Below are 20,020 nucleotides of genomic sequence, written 5' to 3' on the forward strand. Positions count from 1 at the left end.
TCGGTCTCAATACTCTCTCTGCGATAAATGTAATAAAATATTGATTGTAAAGTCGAATTAAAACTTTAAATCAATAGTTTTAAATATATGCAAAATGTATTTATTCTATTATGTTATTTGCAATGCTTCATGGGATTGTGGCTCATTCCCTCATTAAAGACGTTTAGTATATTATCCGATTTTCAAATACTTTTTTGCTTCAAATCAAAGTTGTAACATTCTGATTCACATCGGATCGGTTTCATGCCTTTCATAACTCATTTATAAACGATTTCATACAACAGTGGGTATGTTTACATGTGCACCAATACTCTGATTATTCGCTGAGAAATGTGACATTTTAACGCTTTTATGCATTTGGCAGACGCTTTTACCCAAAGCGGATTACAGTGCACTTAATAGAGGGACAATCCCCCCGGAGCAACCTGGAGTTAAGTGTCTCGCTCAAGGACACAATGGTGGTGGCTGTGGGGCTCGAACCAGCAACCTTCTGATTACCAGTTCAGTGCTTTAGCCCACTACGCCACCACCACTCACATATATTCACTCACAAATACAGCTTGGCATATGGAAAATTTGTCAGTTTGTGTATCTTTTTGAATTATTAATTAAAAGAACTCTTTTAATAAGAGTCATTTTCGACTACACTGGATGAACTGTTTCTATTCAATAAAATGAATTGGTTCAAAAGAGTCATTTGTTGATTGGATTGCACTGCTTGCTCTGTCTGTTTTGATTCACTAAAAAGAATCAGTTCATAAGAGTCACTTGTTTTTTAATCGAAATACACAAGCCGGATGTTGTTGTGTTCCTTCCACAAGGACAAACTCATCTGAAAGATGTTCTTGCCATTTTGACATTGATTTGGTCTTTTTTACCCCACCAAAATTCAAGTCAGACTGCAAACGTGCATACACAACTTGGGAAATATGTTTTATTTTGCAATGGGGCTGTAGATTCTGCAGTTGGGAAGCACTGCTGCTGGAAAACGGTGCAAGAAACTGCCATTTCGCATGAAGCCGAGAAGTAAGTGCAGCTTCTGTTTCGTGATATTTTTGAACCTGTGCTTGAGCGTAACATCTTCATTGGTCAGAATGGAAGAAATGCGATTAAAATGTTTACATCCCCGAATAAAGCGAATAAAAATGAGTACTCTGCATATCTTACAGTGATTATTATTACTCTCTGATTATTAGCGTACTCACAATATTAGCAACAGTTTAATCACAGTATTGCCTTAATCACATTATGAGGGTGCATGTAAAAACGTAGCCAATGTGTGTTTATTGTCATGACAACGGCTCTGGTGCTTATACTGCATCAGCAGTTGTTCCAGGACCAATAATAAGATCAAATGATGTGAAATTCATTCATTCAACAATGGATTCCCAATACTTCTTTCCAGACTCTCTACCTATAATTATGCCTGATCTGTACATCTAGGTACACTTGCACGTTTATGGAGACTCGTTACAAAAACGGATCTTTCTAGAATCACAACAGCTGATCATATTTGTACTGATGGTGTGTATTCCCCTGTCCAGGTGGAGAGCAGAGTTCGGATTTGCCCTTGAGTCAACCGCCTCAACCTAACCCGCCCCCGAGTGCCACCAACACCCTGAGATTCAACAACTGTCCAAGCACACCTGAGCTCCAGCGACGCTGCGAGGAGGCCGTCAAACGCCTGGCTGCAAAGGTAGGCTCGCAAAACTATTTTTGCCACTTCCATGATATGAAACAGGAAATGATGGGGAGAAGAAGGGGGAAATGGATGAGGAAATGCCACAAGCTGAATTTGAACTTGCATGAGCACTACAACTTGTGTCACATACTTGTGTCGACATGTGTCAGTGATGGCAGTAAATGTTTTAACTAACAAATAAATTACTACTTTTTCTTTCCTCTTATAAAGCCTGCTTTCCCAAAAACAGATTTGGTTTGCTGCTCTTAGCTGGTTTAAGCTGACACTTATTAAAGAAAAGAGGCCACTTTTTGCAGTTTGAGAATTTCTCTTTAAATATAATTAGACCTGGTAAACTTGCCAACCCCAATCTTTAACACCCCATTCATAACATTTTCTCAAAAATGAAGCGAATGCTGATTGAATGTTGGCAGACCTGTGGAAATTTTGTTTCATATGCACACTGTAAGGTTGTGTTTGGACCAGGTGCAAACGTAGTGGTCAAACATGAATGACATATATATATATATATATATATATATATATATATATATATATATATATATATATAATACGTTCACCTACATCTTAAGCAAAACAAAGCTTTAATAAATAAATGTTGATTAAACACATGCCTCTGTTCAGTAAGACTTGATTGACTGGACAATTAACATTTGGCAGAATTCTCCCACAGAAGGATGGTTTTACTATTATTTGTGCGTACTGAAACATATATATTATGTACAGAAGCTTGCCACACAACCTCCTCTTTGAGTATCATCTCAACTGATAAGTCTTTCATTCACATTCCTAATGAAGGCCCACAGGTGTGCTGCAGGTGAACCACAGGTGAAGGGGCAAGACCTCTTCCTAATTTATAGTGTTGACAGTGTCTTACATAAGACGTGTATGCTACCGTCCATGTAAAGTACAGTTGATGTCAGAAGTTTACGTACACTTATGTTGAAGTCATTGAAACTCATTTTTTAACCACACCACAGATTTCATATTAGCAAACTATAGTTTTGGCAAGTCGTTTAGGACATCTACTTTGTGCATGACATGAGTAATGTTTCCAATAATTGTTTACAGACAGATTGATTCACTTTGAATTGACTATATCACAAATCCAGTGGGTCAGAAGTTTACATACACTAAGTTAACTGTGCCTTTAAGCCGCTTAGATAATTCCAGAAAATTATGTCAAGCCTTTAGCAATTAGCTTCTGATGGGCTAATTGGAGTCAATTGGAGGTGTACCTGTGGATTTATTTTAAGGCCTACCATCAAACTCAGTGCCTCTTTGCTTGACATCATGGGAAAATCAAAGAAATCAGCCAAAACCTCAAAAACAAAATTTGTGGACCCCAAGTCTGGTTCATTCTTGGGAGCAATTTCCAAATGCCTGAAGGTACCACATTCATCTTTACAAACAATAGTACGCAAGTATAAACACCATGCGACCACGCAGCCATCATACCGCTCAGGAAGGAGACTCATTCTGTCTCCTAGAGACAAACGTAATTGGGTGTGAAAAATGTAGATCAATCCTAAAACAACAGCAAACGACCTTGTGAAGATGCTGGAGTAAACAGGTAGACAAGTATCTATATCCACAGTAAAACAAGTCCTATAATGACTTAACCTGAAAGGCTGCTCAGCAAGGAAGAAGCCACTGCTCCAAAACTGCCATAAAAAGCCAGACTACAGTTTACAAGTGCACATGGGGACAAAAATACCTCCAAAGTTGTGGCAACATGGCCACATTTTTTAATTTATATTGTCAAGCCGGTTCTCGCCACCTCCTTGCCCATTAACTCCCTTTTACACTGGTGCTCGTAAACGCTCTCTCTCTCTGTCGCACCACCGTCCGCAGTCAGCCTTTATAATGGACCGGGTGTGTAAAATCACGATCCGGCCCCGCCCTCCCCCCATCACATGGACAAATCTCAAAACATTTTGGAACACGTTACAGCTGTCTTTAGCATCATCTCGTTTCGATCGCCCAAAACGCATCTTAACTCGCACACTTTATTCAGTATAATGACAACAATCATGAAAGATCAGCTCTTGCCCGTTTTTGCGCTTATTTGCAAAGGGAAAACAATATAAAATCAGCTGGAAATATTAAAGTAGGTTTTCGGAAGCCCTGACCGCACTGTGAGAAAAATGCTTTTTTTTAGGGGTCTTAGTGCCTTCCTGAGTCCATGTCCTGTCTATGGTCTCTCTCAAATTTGTATTAGTTTTTTTTTCTCCAAAAAAGTGTAACAATGGGAGTTATTTCTGCTTGTTTGATGACATTTACCACCGGGAATATAGATGCTGCTATTGATAATGTGCTTTTTTTAAATTTGTTGGCCCATGCGCAGATAGATGTCTTTGCCCGTTTCAACGCCTCTTGCTGCAGTAGGTTCAGTAACAAAGCATATCCTTGAGAATTTCACAAACCGAGGGACAACCAGACAGCTGGATGATGTTTGAACAGAAAGTGAACACCATTTCGCCAAGCAGCTCTACATCTTCCTTTAACTGGACACAGCACCAGTTAAAACTGAAAACACAGCGAGAGGCATCGAAACACATATCCTATAAGGGTTTTCTTAAGTTAACATTGTTTCAAGTTCTTTTAATTATTCATGTAAACAGACAAAATATTAAAGAACTAAGTTTGAAGTAAACTAAGAACATTTTTAATATTGCTGTGTGATTAATACTACCAACATAACAGACTGTGTTATATTTTTTACACATATAAAAAATGTTGTAACTGCTTTTTGCATTCACGTAAGACAAAAGTCAACATTAACATTTAAATATGGTGCATGCATGTGTTTTCTAAAGGTCAAACAGGCATTGTTTTAAAGAGACAATATACACTTAGTTAAACAGGGCTTGTGATTGTTATTGTGTTTGAACAGATTGTAGTGTTTACACAGAGAATTGTCATAAAGCTACCGAGACAACTGTGTGTTTTGGGAGAATATCTCATTCTGTCTCCTGGTGACTTGAAATGTTAAATGTTCTTTTCCTGCAGAGTGAGAGGTTGCATCTGATTGGCTGTGCTGTCTCTGTGTACATCGCTGTCCTCTGTCAAACACAATGTGAGCTAAATTATGTATCATCCATGTTTCCCTGGGGACAAGCTGTCCCGCATGTTTCCATGGCAACAAGTTTGCAGGGTGGTCATTTGGTCGCATTTAAAGAGAATTGCACCCATGTGGACGCTGACGCTCGAGGACAGCAAATGCACAGTTGACAGCGGCTAATTACACATTCATTGATTAGACAAAAGCACGTAATTAGACACTCGTTCCTAATCAGTGTACAGCATAATGGTATTTCTTTTTAAAAAAACGTCTGTGTCATTTGGAAAATGATAGACATATTCCAGTCAGACACAGCATGCATCAATCAAACAAATTAGTTTGGGAACCGCACTGCACTGGTCACACCGTATGCATTTGATTCACTGAAAAGAATCCGCTCAAATGAGTCATTTGTCAGGAATTGGACTCATAAGAGTCATTCATTCAGAGCTCGGATTACACTGGTCCCACAGTGAATGAGCGCTATAGAACAAGCACTATAGAGTTTCTTTATAGCACTGTTTGTTCAAAACGATCGACTTAATGCACCTGAAGGAGATTTAGATTGATGATCTTTTCCCAGAGCTTGTCTCAGGGTGAACACCACACCATTCCTATTAACCCCAACTGTCCAATTGGGAAATATGCCAATCTGTCAAATGGAGGTTTCAGTAATACATCCGAGCCAATTAAGAGAGACCAGTGCCTTTAGGATACCCTGCTCTCATGCGTTTCACTGCCAGGTTTCTTCGCTGTGGTGACTGATGTGGTGAACTCTACAGTTAGGACATCATTTCAGAGAGAAATATTTGGTTTAATGAATTCCCTTGGATGATGCCTCGTTCTGGGTATGTGAAATCTTCAAGGGAGGAATTTTAATAAAGCAGTAAGTCACTCGAGGTTGTGCGCTACAGCGATTTTACCTCAGATAAGGGTAATTCGAGTTAAGCAATAAAAATTTAAGATTAAAACTTCAGTAGCTCAAATAGTGTTGAAGTTTGTGAACTGGTTCAAACTGTCCGTTTCAATGAATCAATTCATTCTGATTCAATAATTGTCTTGGAAGTACAAGGTAAATATTGCTGCATCATTAATATTACTATCATATTAAATATGCTTCCTTGTGTTCATTTAGTATGAAACATATCTTGATAATTTTAACTAGATGTTTACTTCTTGCATTAAACCTTTTGAATCTATTTGTCTACAATAGCGGTTTGGTTGAAACGACGGTTCCTCTGGAAAAAAATAATCGTCCTTTAAAACCATTTTAGAGCATTTTTAGGATAACCCCTCAACTATGTGCACTGTGAACCTCTTGAAAGCATATATTTCACACTCTTACTAGTTTATTTTATTTGTGTACCAACAATATCTGACAGTGCATGTACATGCATCACAGGAGGTTTATGTCTTTTTTGGCATTTTTATCTGAAAGTCATGAAAATTCCCACCACAGTGTCGTTTCCAGCTTATCTCAAATTAAAGTAAATGTCCGACTCCTTTTTATTGATAAGAAATATGGTGCGTTCACATACAACACGAAGACAATTTTCACGTCGCATTGCTCACGTGAGTTTGACCGCTGGATTATAAATTTGTGTTGAAACTCGCATTCGCGAGAGTAACTCAAACCCGCGAGTATTCCCCCTTCTCTTCCGGATAAGGACTGGAGGCGGGGCTTCTACGACTTGGTTCATAGTAAAGTACGACCAATAGCTGGAATCAAGTAGACGCGCATATTTTCAGAACTTACCAGGTAGTCCAACTTCTTCACTCACTTTCCTCCAAGCCATGTATTTATTCGTCCGGTCTCTGTACATGTATGACGTTGTGTCATACAATTTCAGGTGTCCACACACCGCTGCAAAAAAAATGTTCATCCATTTTTCCAGATTTCTTCTGCTAGTACGTCAGTGACATCCAGACAGTCTCAATGCTGATATGCTTTCACGACAACGTGTCAAGCAAATTTTCAACTCGCTTTCGAGTCGCGTCTATTCGCATATTTGCATTGACTGTGTATGTAATCGCGCCGCGCGAAATGCTCGCTTTGCATTGTATGTGAAAGCACCTTTACAGCTTGATTGGAAATGACACCCAATAAAAATATTGTTAACACTTGAAAAATTATAACGCATTCTAAAGTCATAATAATGTATTCTTAATGTCTCATAATATGTTAAAACTTATAATGAGACATAAATAATTATAATATATATATAACTACTGTTATAATACATTAGAACACTTAACTTATTCATAGTTATTCCTAAAAGAGTATAATTATAACACAAGCAACATCCAATTTTATACTCAAAAGTTTAATGTAATATACAGTATATATTGTTTTTTTTAAAAGTGCTGTCTACAAAAGCAGCATTATGTAAACAGTCATAAGGATTGATGTGATCATATGCCATTATAAGTGGTCTTGACCGGTTTGAAGTCTTCTTATATACAGTCAGAACACAAGTTTGTAATATACAATACATTACAAGTCAAACTTACAATGGCATTTATAAAATGACAGAATACAGAAGTAACACATTCCTACATTCTTACATGTACATTCTTGATGTCAATTTTGAGACCGGAAGAAAAATGCATGTTTAGCTACAAGGTTAAAGCATGTCTTAAAATATCTGTTGGATATTTTGGATATGTTGGATAACATCTGTATGGATGTTAATAAGAAGACGTTGCTTTTGTCACTTAAAGCATACTTAATATATATAATAATACAATACATTCTAACTTCTACCGATAAAATGTAATGTTGGTCATTTTATAATGCGTTTTCATTAAGGTATAACTATGAATGGGTAAGTATTATAATTGTGGTTACTATTATTTATGAGAAGTTACAACATGTTATATGAGACTTAATGAATGCATTATAATGCCTTTACAATGCATTTTAAGTATAGGCTTCATAGAAAGTGATGTTTACCTTGATTTGTATTTTTTTTAAGAAACTTTATTAGAACAATTGTTGATGTGGTGGAAATTACGCCTCAACTGTGGGACAGTCCCAATTTTAGATTTTCAGACAACATATATTGAAATGGTTTGTTTATTTCACTGTGTAGGTTATAATAGTTTTAATGTGTAATAATTGTATTTTTATGATGGACTTTTATGGTTTAATATTAAATGAAGTAACATCATTTCATGTTCAAGTAAGCTCTCATCCACTCTTTCAGAAGATGCACATTCTTAATGTTTATAAAATTATTTATATATATATATATATATATATATATATATATATATATATATATATATACTGTGTATATATATATATATATATATATATATATATATATATATATATATATACATACTGTGTATATATATATATATATATATATATATATATATATATATATATATATATATATATATATATATATATATATATATATATATATATATACTGTATATATTTTTTATGACTTCACATTTGTTCAAATCAAATCCCAGATTCATCATCACCACGAAAACATTATATATTTTTTTTATTTATTCTGTTTTCTTCAGACATATGTGGGTCAGTTTGCAATCTGATTGTGGCCCTATTTGGAACTGTCGGCCTCTTAAAAAAGACATTTTTAAATAAATGTAATTCAACACTTGTTTAAAAAAAGGCTCAAAATATTTCATTTATTACTTTTTTGTGATTTTCTTTTTTTTTTATTCCCTTTTTATTTTTATTTCATTCAAATCTTGATTTGTGAGAAGTACATTGTATAAGCTCTATGGTCTTTTTTTTTTTTACTTTCCAAGTACTACATTTGTATATGATTATATTAATATAATAGTAATATGATATTTTTTTTCTTAAAATCTTCAATTTTATTTCAGTTAAAAAAAAACTATATACTACAAATATATATATACACTCACCTAAAGGATTATTAGAAACACATACTATTACTGTGTTTGACCCCCTTTCGCCTCCAGAACTGCCTTAATTCTACGTGGCATTGATTCAACAAGGTGCTGAAAGCATTCTTTAGAAATGTTGGTCCATATTGATAGGATAGCATCTTGCAGTTGATGGAGATTTGTGGGATGCACATCCAGGGCACGAAGCTCCCGTTCCACCACATCCCAAAGATGCTCTATTGGGTTGAGATCTGGTGACTGTGGGGGCCATTTTAGTACAGTGAACTCATTGTCATGTTCAAGAAACCAATTTGAAATGATCTGAGCTTTGTGACATGGTGCATTATCCTGCTGGAAGTAGCCATCAGAGGATGGGTACATGGTGGCCATAAAGGGATGGACATGGTCAGAAACAATGCTCAGGTAGGCCGTGGCATTTAAACGATGCCCAGTTGGCACTAAGGGGCCTAAAGTGTGCCAAGAAAACATCCCCCACACCATTACACCACCACCACCAGCCTGCACAGTGGTAACAAGGCATGATGGATCCATGTTCTCATTCTGTTTACGCCAAATTCTGACTCTACCATCTGAATGTCTCAACAGAAATCGAGACTCATCAGACCAGGCAACATTTTTCCAGTCTTCAACTGTCCAATTTTGGTGAGCTCTTGCAAATTGTAGCCTCTTTTTCCTATTTGTAGTGGAGATGAGTGGTACCCGGTGGGGTCTTCTGCTGTTGTAGCCCATCCGCCTCAAGGTTGTGCGTGTTGTGGCTTCACAAATGCTTTGCTGCATACCTGGGTTGTAACGAGTGGTTATTTCAGGCAAAGTTGCTCTTCTATCAGCTTGAATCAGTCGGCCCATTCTCCTCTGACCTCTAGCATCAACAAGGCATTTTCAGCCCACAGGACTGCCGCGATACTGGATGTTTTTCCCTTTTCACACCATTCTTTGTAAACCCTAGAAATGGTTGTGCGTGAAAATCCCAGTAACTGAGCAGATTGTGAAATACTCAGACCGGCCCGTCTGGCACCAACAACCATGCCACGCTCAAAATTGCTTAAATCACCTTTCTTTCCCATTCTGACATTCAGTTTGGAGTTCAGGAGATTGTCTTGACCAGGACTACATCCCTAAATGCATTGAAGCAACTGCCATGTGATTGGTTGATTAGATAATTGCATTAATGAGAAATTGAACAGGTGTTCCTAATAATCCTTTAGGTGAGTGTGTATATATATATATATATAGAGAGAGAGAGAGAGAGAGAGAGAGAGAGAGAGAGAGAGAGAGAGAGAGAGAATTGTCAAATGAGGAGTGGTGCTGGTCTGACTTGATGTTTCCGGGGATGAGACTGGTCCTCTTGCTCTTCCAGAGTGGTGATGGCGTAGTGGGCTAAAGCACATAACTGGTAATAAGAAGGTTGCTGGTTCGATCCCCACAGCCACCACCATTGTGTGCTTGAGCAAGGCACTTAACTCCAGGTTGCTCCGGGGGGATTGTCCCTGTAATAAGTGCACTGTAAGTCGCTTTGGATAAAAGCGTCTGCCAAATGCATAAATGTAATTGTAAGTGTAAATGATTGAAAAATATTTAGACCATTTAGAAAATGCTGCTTCATTATGAATGTGATTAACATGAAATCATTTTTTTAAAGTTCTCTTTCTTTTTGCAGGTGGTGGCGTATCATTATTGTCAGGCCGATAACACGTACACGTGTCTAGTTCCTGAGTTTGTGCACAGCATCGCGGCTCTCCTGTGCCGAGCACATCAGCTCACCGCATACCGCGAGCTGCTGCTGAAAGAGCCTCATCTGCAGAGCATGCTCAGTCTGCGCACCTGCGTGCAAGACCCCATGGCTGCCTTCCGACGGGGCATTCTCCAACCCCTCGCCAATCTACGCAAAGGTACACAAACACAGCCAGCCTGATAAAGAAGCGGGAAATTTACATTCACCCCGTTTACTCTTGTAATGCACATTCCTGGTCTTATTGCGAATGATTCATCGCAATAATTGATGGCTTAGATGCTTTCTCAAAAGGTTTTGATCCCTAATTATAAGCATCAACCCACAAACATGTTATTGACAAGAACCAAATCTTTTGTTTTCCCTTCTGAGCCCCTACAGCTTCATCCTATACCATCAGTACATTTATGTTTTCAGACACTATCTGAGACTTCAGATCTCAAGGTCGATGTGGTCTGTTTTAATGAGTATGTTGGGATGTCTCTTTCTCGGTTCAATTGATACTTCATTGTAAAAGTGTGTTTCTGACACAGATGAGCAAATCCGTGTTTGTATGATGGAGATGGTAGACACTCAGGATCAATACGGCATGAGAGGCGAGAACACAGCCTGGGCTAAAAATCATCCCCTATCAGTCTTGTTTAACAGTAAAAAATATCTAAACAAGATAATAAGTGTTTTTTATGCAGTATCTTAAATATATCTTTTTCTCATACCTATTGTTTTCTATATAGGGCTGTCTAATTTAATGCATTACTTCAGTATGATTAATTAAACAACACAATAACGCAATTAATCATGTTCCCGGACTGTAATAAGGAAGATTCCTGAGCAATTCTAGCTTGAAGTACCACCTCTTTTCACCAGGGGGCAGTAAGCTAAACTTCAGCTGTATAGGCAACGTGCAGCTTATACAGAGAACAAACCACACTCACGCTGACAACACAACATGACGAAGCGTTCTTACATTCACAGGTTGATCTCAACTAAGCATATCTGAACATGTGGATCTCAAGACGTGTTTTTCGAAGTATTAAACTACATTAAACTTGATACATCGACCTAAAAATAGTACGTTTATGACACGATGCAAACAAAGTGAGGCGCTCAAAGTGTCCGTCTGACGCAGGTGTACATTGACGCGTCTTTATAATAAATCTCGGACTGATTGACAAATACAATTGCAAAATGGATTGCAGTGAACTGTAGGCGAATGATAGGTATATGGACATAATATGGTAATGAACAATATATTGCCTTCAGAAGCCACTTTTTGCATTGCTTAACTGCTCTGCTACAATAATGTAATGCATTTTAATTATCTGAATGCTATTTTTTAAATTATATATATATATATATTTAAATATAACTATTTATAATGATTTAATCATTATATATTGAATTGTTATTTGAGAGGCTTTCACAGCAAATATTTATATATGCGATTAATTGCAATGAATTCGATTAATTCATCGGCACCCCATGTAATTAATTCAATAAAAAATGTTAATCGATTGAGAGCTCTATTTTCAATGTAACAAGCATAAATCAAACAACCAGGCAAGATGTGAAGATTTCAGTGGTAAGCAATTTGTTTGTAGAATCTATGTGCAAGATGTGACACAGTCTCAGCCAATCAGATGTTTACATTTAGAATACAGCTATATGTAACAGGATTTTGGACCAGTGAGATTTTACTGTGAAAATAGAGCTCAAGAGATCGCCAAACTTATTGCATTCGTTTTTAGTTAGGGCAAAAAGTGATTTACAAGGAAGGACCTTTATAGCTTATTATGTCACATTTGGTTGCTTAAAACAAGCAAATATAACTTGCCAGCTGGGTGAGAAAAACAAACTTAATCTAAAGATATATTCTCAAAAACAGACCACATTCTCTCACACAATTTTTCTTCTCTTATTTAAAAATGTTAAGATATTTATTTTTACAGGAAAACAAGAGAAAAGTTCTGATTGAGAAATGTTCTGCATTATAACTTGCATGCACTTTTGCAACCAGCTCCATATTCCAATAAAAAAGTCAGTTGTGTAGATTTAAAGGCAGAAGTGGGTTATGTATTCTGCTCGGCTGTTTTCCTAGAGCCTTCGTTCAAAAAAATATATTAAACAAGCTCAGATTTGCTCAGTTGCTCAGATCTCCGTGTGTAATGAATTATTAAAGTAGCCTCTGATCACTGATGGGTGATGGTTTGGTCGGGCACAGCAAAGATATGCCCAGATGAAGAGTTTAAAGTAGTTCACTCAAAAGTGAAAATTCTGTAATTAGACTCATGCCGTTTCAAACATCTATGAATGGGACGGGGGGGGGGGATTCGCGTGATATGAGCGTGAATCGATCATCTGTGTTCCGCAACTGCTTTCGGGTCCTTGAATAACGTATAACGTGCGAGTAAGGGCAGCCGGTGGACTTTCTGGTATCCTCCTAGGGAGTTGGTGCCCTACTCAGACTGCATAGTCTGCTTATAGGGAGCAGCGGTACTGCATGTGACTTGTGCACTATGTTTTGATTCTTCTGAATCCATATAGTACCTTTGTGTAATGAACAGACTGAAATTGATGTTTTTAATCACTGATAATCCCCTTCGTCACAGCTCTCAAATCTCATTCACGCTTATGTGAAATTAAACACGTGCCTTTCAACGTGGTTCACCAGGTTTGACATAAATGGTCTGCACTTATATAGCTCTTTTTTTAACCTTAGCGTTTTTTCAAAGTGCTTTACACTGTGACTCATTCACCCATTCACACACCAGTAATGGCAGAGCTGCCATGTAAGGCGCTAGCCTGCTATTGGGAGCAACTTGGGGTTCAGTGTCTTGCCCGAGGACACTTCGGCATGTGGAGTCATGTGGGCCGGGAATCGAACCGCCAACCCTGCGATTAGCGGCCGACACGCTCTACCACCTGAGCCACATGCCAGTTCGATTATGTAAAATAAAGAGATTTTTGAATCTGCATTGAGCATAATCCAGAATGGTAACTGACATTTATTTATTCCTTTTTTTTATTAGAGGGGAAGATTCCAGAGGAAGATTACATCATCTTGATTGACGGGCTGAACGAGGCAGAGTTTCATAAACCAGACTATGGCGACACTATTGCCTCCTTTATTACAAAGATCATTCCCAAATTCCCCAGCTGGCTCAATCTGATCATCACCGTGAGAACGAGTCTTTTGGTAAGACATGAATATACACTCAATATGCATGCTTGACTTCACAATGCAACAGAGATAATTTCTTAGGACTCTTAATATTATTATAGATTTAAAGTTTTCTTATGAATATTATTATTGATCGTAAATCGATCCTAATACGTTTGATCATAAACGTATCCAGTCTGCATGCTGTCCATTACTATAGCAAATATTTGTATCTCATTCCACAAAATCAATGCGAAGATTGCCCAACAACAGAATCAAAGTTTAAAAAAATATACCATTTCACCTCATATCTCATACCCCAAAATCAAAATAAAGAAGTCTAAAAAAAAAATAAACATTTGCACAAAGAAAATGACGTTTATTTTAGGACCATTAAAATATAATAAATCAGCACATGCCCTCCAAATTATCATTACTTTAATGCAAAAAAAAAAACAGCACTATTTAATATAAAAAAATGCAAATAAATCATTTAAATTGTACAGTATTTTTAAATCATGGTAGTATTTCTTGTACTGTTTATAAATAAATTAAAATAAACTTTTTACAGAATTTCGTACAATTATACAGTAATACGAATTTAATGAGAATCACTAAGTCGTGCATAAAAGTAATATTCTTTTAAATCTGCTTTTAGTTCAAGTTCGGTGCTACATTCACTATTTCAGGCTCTCTCCACCTCATGTTGTCACTTTGGGCAGGGGATCTTGTACCCAATAAGCAACACTGATCCATCAAAGGAGACGGTATGCTAGACAATAATCCAGACAGGAGGAGGTGAAACGGAAATGGGAGAGGATTCGAGAGAGAGAGAGAGAGAGAGAGAGAGAGTGAGAGAGAGTGAGTGAGTGTGTTTCTCTGTTGGCTTAGATTTGACAGCTTGTAAGGTAATGTGAGGCTAACTGAGCAGAATCGTCTTCAGTTTGAAATGTTCTAGACGGCAGATTGGTGGTGTGTCTGTGTGTTTAATACTTATGACGTCTTCCGAATGCTTTCTGTTCCGAGCCGTCACTACAAGTGAGTCAGTACTGTTACTAGTCTGGCACAGTGAGATACGATATAGCTAAAACTGTGTGGTAAACATGCCTTGATTATTATTAACTTAATTTTTACTGTATATGGATTGATATTTGTGCCACTAGGCCTTGAACTTCAGGACTTGAATTTAAATATGTCATTTTGAAATGTAATTACATCAAACTAGGGCTGGAAAATTGAACTTATTAATTTTTGTGATTAGTAGTTTATATTAAATGCATTAATTAAAATAATGCAATATTTGTTTTATTATTTATTTATTTATTACTTCCTGATTCTTCACAAATGTTTTTTCCCCTCTTCCTGTGGCTAAAATTGAAAAAGGGCAAGCAGCGGACTCACCCGAAAATGCTCACTCATGGTCGGTCATCTGAACCAGTGTCAAAAACTAAACTTAAATTAAACTTCTGCATTTAATATGTTTTATATCTGCATGTATGGTGTCTAATAATGCATTGGCAATGTACCTGTACACTTAAGTTTTTCTTGCCTATTTAATCCTATTATTAAATACAAGTCCACTGTAAAATGCCAGATTTTGTCCAACTTTAATCAAGTTATGTCCACTGATTTTATGGCATTTATATATGTATAAAAAAACACTTTAACTTGCATGTTTAAATAATTGAAATAAATGTTGAATTACAAATTTCTTGCAAGTTCTTTGAAAGTTCTTTTAGTCACGTTTAAAAACCATAATAGGTGCTCTTTAAATCCAAGGGTTCACTTACTTTTTCACAGCACTGTGATGTGTTCAATAATGACATGATTATAATTGTTTGTGTGTTGTTAGCTTAAGCACACGGTGTTTGTCTATACTTGTGACTTTGATAAATGTTGATCACATTTTATGAACAATAAATGCAGAAAACCACATAATTCTTGCCACTGTAAGTAACTTGTGCTAAAGAGATGTGGTGGAATTAAAAAAAATGAAGTACTATTGGCATAAATATCGATCCATAATTTTACTTCTTTCATTAAATCAACTTGGCAACAATAACTCTCTTTTATTTTTTTTTCTACAAATATCATCCAGTCCTGTGTGTGGATGTGAGATGTTGTTGCCTGATCATAAATAAAACTATGGCACTTTTTGACAGATTGGCACTTTGAATTTTGATACTTGATCTAAAATGTCAAACTGTGTAATAACGGCAGCTACAGATTGGCTTTCTCTCCATATACTGTGGTGTAATGCACCATACAGATCCTTTGAAGAAGACCTCTGCTCTGCTGATTCCAGAGGTCTCGTCAGGTAGCAAAGAGAGCTTGTTTTCTGTGTTTCTCATAATCTCGTTTTTGTGGTGGCTGGATGAGACTGGAGGGGTCCTGTGCGGAGTGTGTGAGATGTAAAATTCATTGTGTTTGTGTCTGTGCCGGCTGTCTGGCTTTCCGCTACAGTGCTATTGCTGTAATATGAGCTGGATTATTGGCCCGATTGATTTGTAGTGTGAATGTGACTGTGTTCGACCAACTGTCCCTGTTGACCTTCTAACCCCTGATGACGTTGTCTGTGTGTGAGTGATGAGAAAAAGGGTTTCAGTGTTTGTCAGTGTCATCACAGATAATGACATGCTGTCTGAAGATGGCGTGAAAGCATTTTTCACTGTCATTCTGTATATCAGAGGTGTGTGTGTGCGTGCGTGCGTGCGTGCGTGTGTGCGTGTGTGCGTGTGTGTGTGTCTTTGAGCTTCAAATTTCTGGTCACCATTCACTTGTATTGTTTGGATCTACAGAGCTGAAATATTCTTCTAAAAATCTTAATTTGTATTCAGAAGAAGAAAGAAAGTCAAACATATCTGGGATGATGTGAGTGTGAGTAAATGATGAGAGAATTGACATTTTTAGGTGAACAGAGAGTTGTATTTGCAGTATTGGAGCAATTGTAAAAAAAAAAAATTAAATGCTGCAAAATGAGTGTAATATCTCAAATAATAAGAGCTGAAATGGCTGCTTTGCCCATACGCCGCCAACCTCTGCATACCTGGGAGTGTCCACGCCCCAAAACTATTCTGAACCCACTATCATCCAATGCCAATGTCGGTCCTTTCATTGGGCTAGTCTCATCAAGCTATCGCACACTTATAACACATGCACAAATTGTCAAAACATGTCCTTGTTTTGCTTATAAACCGTTTCCATCGACTTAATGCACATTTTAACTAATGTTGAACTCTAGAAAATCCAATCAAGCGTTTCCATTCAGGTTTTCTTAAGTGCAAATTTTAAACGAGCATAAAAATAGTTGAACGGAAACCAACATATTACAGCATTTCATTTAAGTCTACTCCAGTTGCATCAAATGTTTCTGTTTATTGCATGATTTTGCAGTGGTTGAGGATCTATCCAATACCAGTTATCTATAGAGCAATAAAATGGGGAATCAGAGATGCTTAAATTTGCTGAAGAAACATCATTTGACTTGAAAAGAAGCTTTAAAGTCATTCATCTCAACACTTGTTTGATTGTTAATAATCATCATTAATAATCGTGATTACAATATCAAGATAAATAATCGTCAATTCGATTTTTGGTCCTAATCGTGCAGCCCTGATTTATAGTGTCATTTGAGTGTGGCTTAAGTGTCCAATATGTTTGTCATACGATACTTTTGATAGCACTTTGGTTTAATTTTAATCCAGAGAAATCCCTGCGTTTTCCTTACAGGAGATCACCAGTCTGTTGCACTTCTCCAAGATCAGCCTGGATGAATTCCCAGACAGCAAAGAGATCGGGACGGACCTGAACGGCTACATACAGTACCGTATCAACAGCAGCCAGAACATTCTCAACAACATTTCCCTCAACGGCAAAGCCGACCCCATCATCGTGGGGAAGGTCAGCTCCCATCTAACCTCCCGAAGCCAGGGGTCATACCTGTACCTAAAACTGACCCTCGACCTCTTCGAGAAGGGCCATCTGGTCATTAAAAGCGCGAGCTACAAGGTGGTCCCCGTCTCTCTGTCGGAACTCTACCTGCTTCAGTGCAACATGAAGTTTATAAGCAACTCTGTATTTGAACGTGCTATGCCCATCCTCAACGTGGCGCTAGCGTCTCTACACCCACTTACGGATGAGCAGCTGTTTCAGGCGCTGAACGCGGGCAGCGTGAGAGGAGAACTGTCGTGGGAGGACTTCCAGCAGAGAATGGAGATGCTATCGTGTTTCCTGATCAAACGGAGGGATAATACACGCATGTTTTGCCACCCGTCCTTTAGAGAGTGGCTGGTGTGGCGGGCAGATGGAGAGAGCTCGGACTTCCTGTGTGACCCCAGGTGAGCTTGGGCGGTCTGACATTTGTTTCCTTTAAAGTGTTTCTATCTGGCATATTATCAGACAAGCTTTTGCTATTTTCTAATGTCAGTCTTTGAAGTCCCAAAATGAACATGTCGTTTTGCCGATACCAGTAACTAAGGTGGGAAAAATGGCCGATAGACGATTAATCAGCTGCTAGTTTTTAAAATGTATAATAGGAATGAAAACTTTCCACTCATTGTAAAATAGCGCTGAACTTTAGTAAGTATCACTTTCAATGGTGATTTTTATTTTCCCCCCTTTTCTCCCCAATGTGTAACGCCCAATTCCCAATGGGCTCTTATTCCTCGTGATGGCGTAGTGACTCGCCTCAATCCGGGTGGCGGAGGACGAATCTCTGTTGCCTCCACGTCTGAGACCGCCAATCCGCGGATCTTATCATGTGACTTGTTGAGCGTGTTACCGCGGAGACATGCATCCATGCACAACTCCCCACACGCCCCACAGAGAGCAAGAACCACATTATAGCAACCATGAGGAGGTTACCCCATGTGACTCTACCCTCCTTAGCAACCAGGCCAATTTGGTTGCTTAGGACACCTGGCTGGAGGTTACATGGATATATCATTTATACAATGCCATTTTAAAATGAGTTGAGTTGATTTTATTTCTAAAATATTTCTAGATTCTTTTCCTCGCTCCCTTTCTTGTACATCATTCATAGATTGCATGTGACAAAATAAATATTGTCTGTAGTAATGAACATATAGTCACTATTGAGCTTTTTAAGGCAGTGTTTTATGTTACTGCTTAACAACAAACACATTTGACCTGAAATATTGTCATTAATTTCAGATAGCAAAGGCTTTGAAGAAGGTTCCAGTGTGAGAAAAATAATTTAAGTATCACCATTGAAGGGGGCCTGGATTATCAGCGAGTAAAGACGCTGACTATCACACCTGGAGTCACGAGTTCAAATCCAGGATGTGTTGAGTGACTCCAGCCAGGTCTCCTAAGCAACCAAATTGGCCCGGTTGCTAGGGAGGGTATAGTCACATGGGGTAACCTCCTTGTGGTCGCTATAATGTGGTTCTCGCTCTCGGTGGGGTGTGTGGTGAGTTGTGCGTGGATGCCACGGAGAATATCATGAAGCCTCCACACGCACTGTGTCTCCGCGGTAATGCGCTCAACAAGCCACGTGATGCACGGATTGACGGTCTCAACTGAGATTCGTCCTCTGCCACCCGGATAGAGGTGAGTCACTACACCACCATGAGGACTTAGAGCGCATTGTGAATTGGGCGTTACAAATTGGGGAGAAAACAAACAACACAACTATTGGCCCGATTAACAGATTTTACAGTTTTAGTCTTGTCCTAGACCCAGACTTTTAATATTAAACTATAAAAATGCATTATAAAATACAAATTATTTCACTTTTGAACTATAATAATCTAAAAGTGCAGTAAGCATAAGCCATAAATATTAATATGTATTGTATGAAAAGTATTTCTAGATATATAGTTGTGGCATAATTTCCACCAGACAAAATAATTTTGCCCCTAATTAAGTTTTTTTTTTGTGTACTTGTTAACCAAGTGGTAAAAAGTGCTTGAGATGAAATATATGAAGAAAAATCAAGATAAATATCGCTTCTGAACGGATATTTTTATTGGGTGTCATTTCCAATTAAGCACTAATTTTGACAAATTATGCAGAAATGTGAAAATATTTTTTAATTTTGTTTATTTAGGATATATACAATATAAGCTGTGAAACTTGCCTTAGCAAGACAAAGGTGTCGGTCATTTTATTTAAATCTTTTTATTTCCATCAGTGTCATTTCCAGCACAGAACTCAATCAATACAGAATTTGAGATGTGCTGGAACTGACACTTTGGTGGGAACCTTCATGACAAAAATAACATAAATCTCCTGTGGTGCATGTACATAAAGTGCTGGACAATGTTAGCATACAAAAAATTTGGTATTTCCCACTATAATCATTTAATAAATCCCAAATAATCATCCCAAATATATCATGAATATTCATTTTAAAGGATGCTGCTTATCACTAGTTATAGGTCTGGAAACACCCCTGGAGCCGGCAGTATATTCAAATCGATGTCTTCAACC

At 37.7% G+C, this 20,020-nt stretch overlaps 1 protein-coding gene across 3 annotated transcripts in view; it reads left to right on the forward strand.

Annotated features, from left to right (window-relative positions):
- tanc1b (tetratricopeptide repeat, ankyrin repeat and coiled-coil containing 1b) overlaps positions 1 to 20,020 on the forward strand; it is a 198,813-nt gene that overhangs the window by 139,783 nt on the left and 39,010 nt on the right. For all 3 annotated transcript variants that reach the window (XM_052142050.1, XM_052142051.1, XM_052142052.1), the window contains exons 10-13: positions 1,545 to 1,696; positions 10,336 to 10,567; positions 13,437 to 13,603; positions 17,297 to 17,904. In XM_052142050.1, coding sequence (XP_051998010.1) covers positions 1,545 to 1,696; positions 10,336 to 10,567; positions 13,437 to 13,603; positions 17,297 to 17,904 — 1,159 coding nt within the window. The remainder of the gene's footprint in view (positions 1 to 1,544; positions 1,697 to 10,335; positions 10,568 to 13,436; positions 13,604 to 17,296; positions 17,905 to 20,020) is intronic.

The sequence above is a fragment of the Xyrauchen texanus genome, chromosome 14 (genome assembly GCF_025860055.1).
Source record: "Xyrauchen texanus isolate HMW12.3.18 chromosome 14, RBS_HiC_50CHRs, whole genome shotgun sequence".
Classification (NCBI taxonomy): domain Eukaryota; kingdom Metazoa; phylum Chordata; class Actinopteri; order Cypriniformes; family Catostomidae; genus Xyrauchen; species Xyrauchen texanus.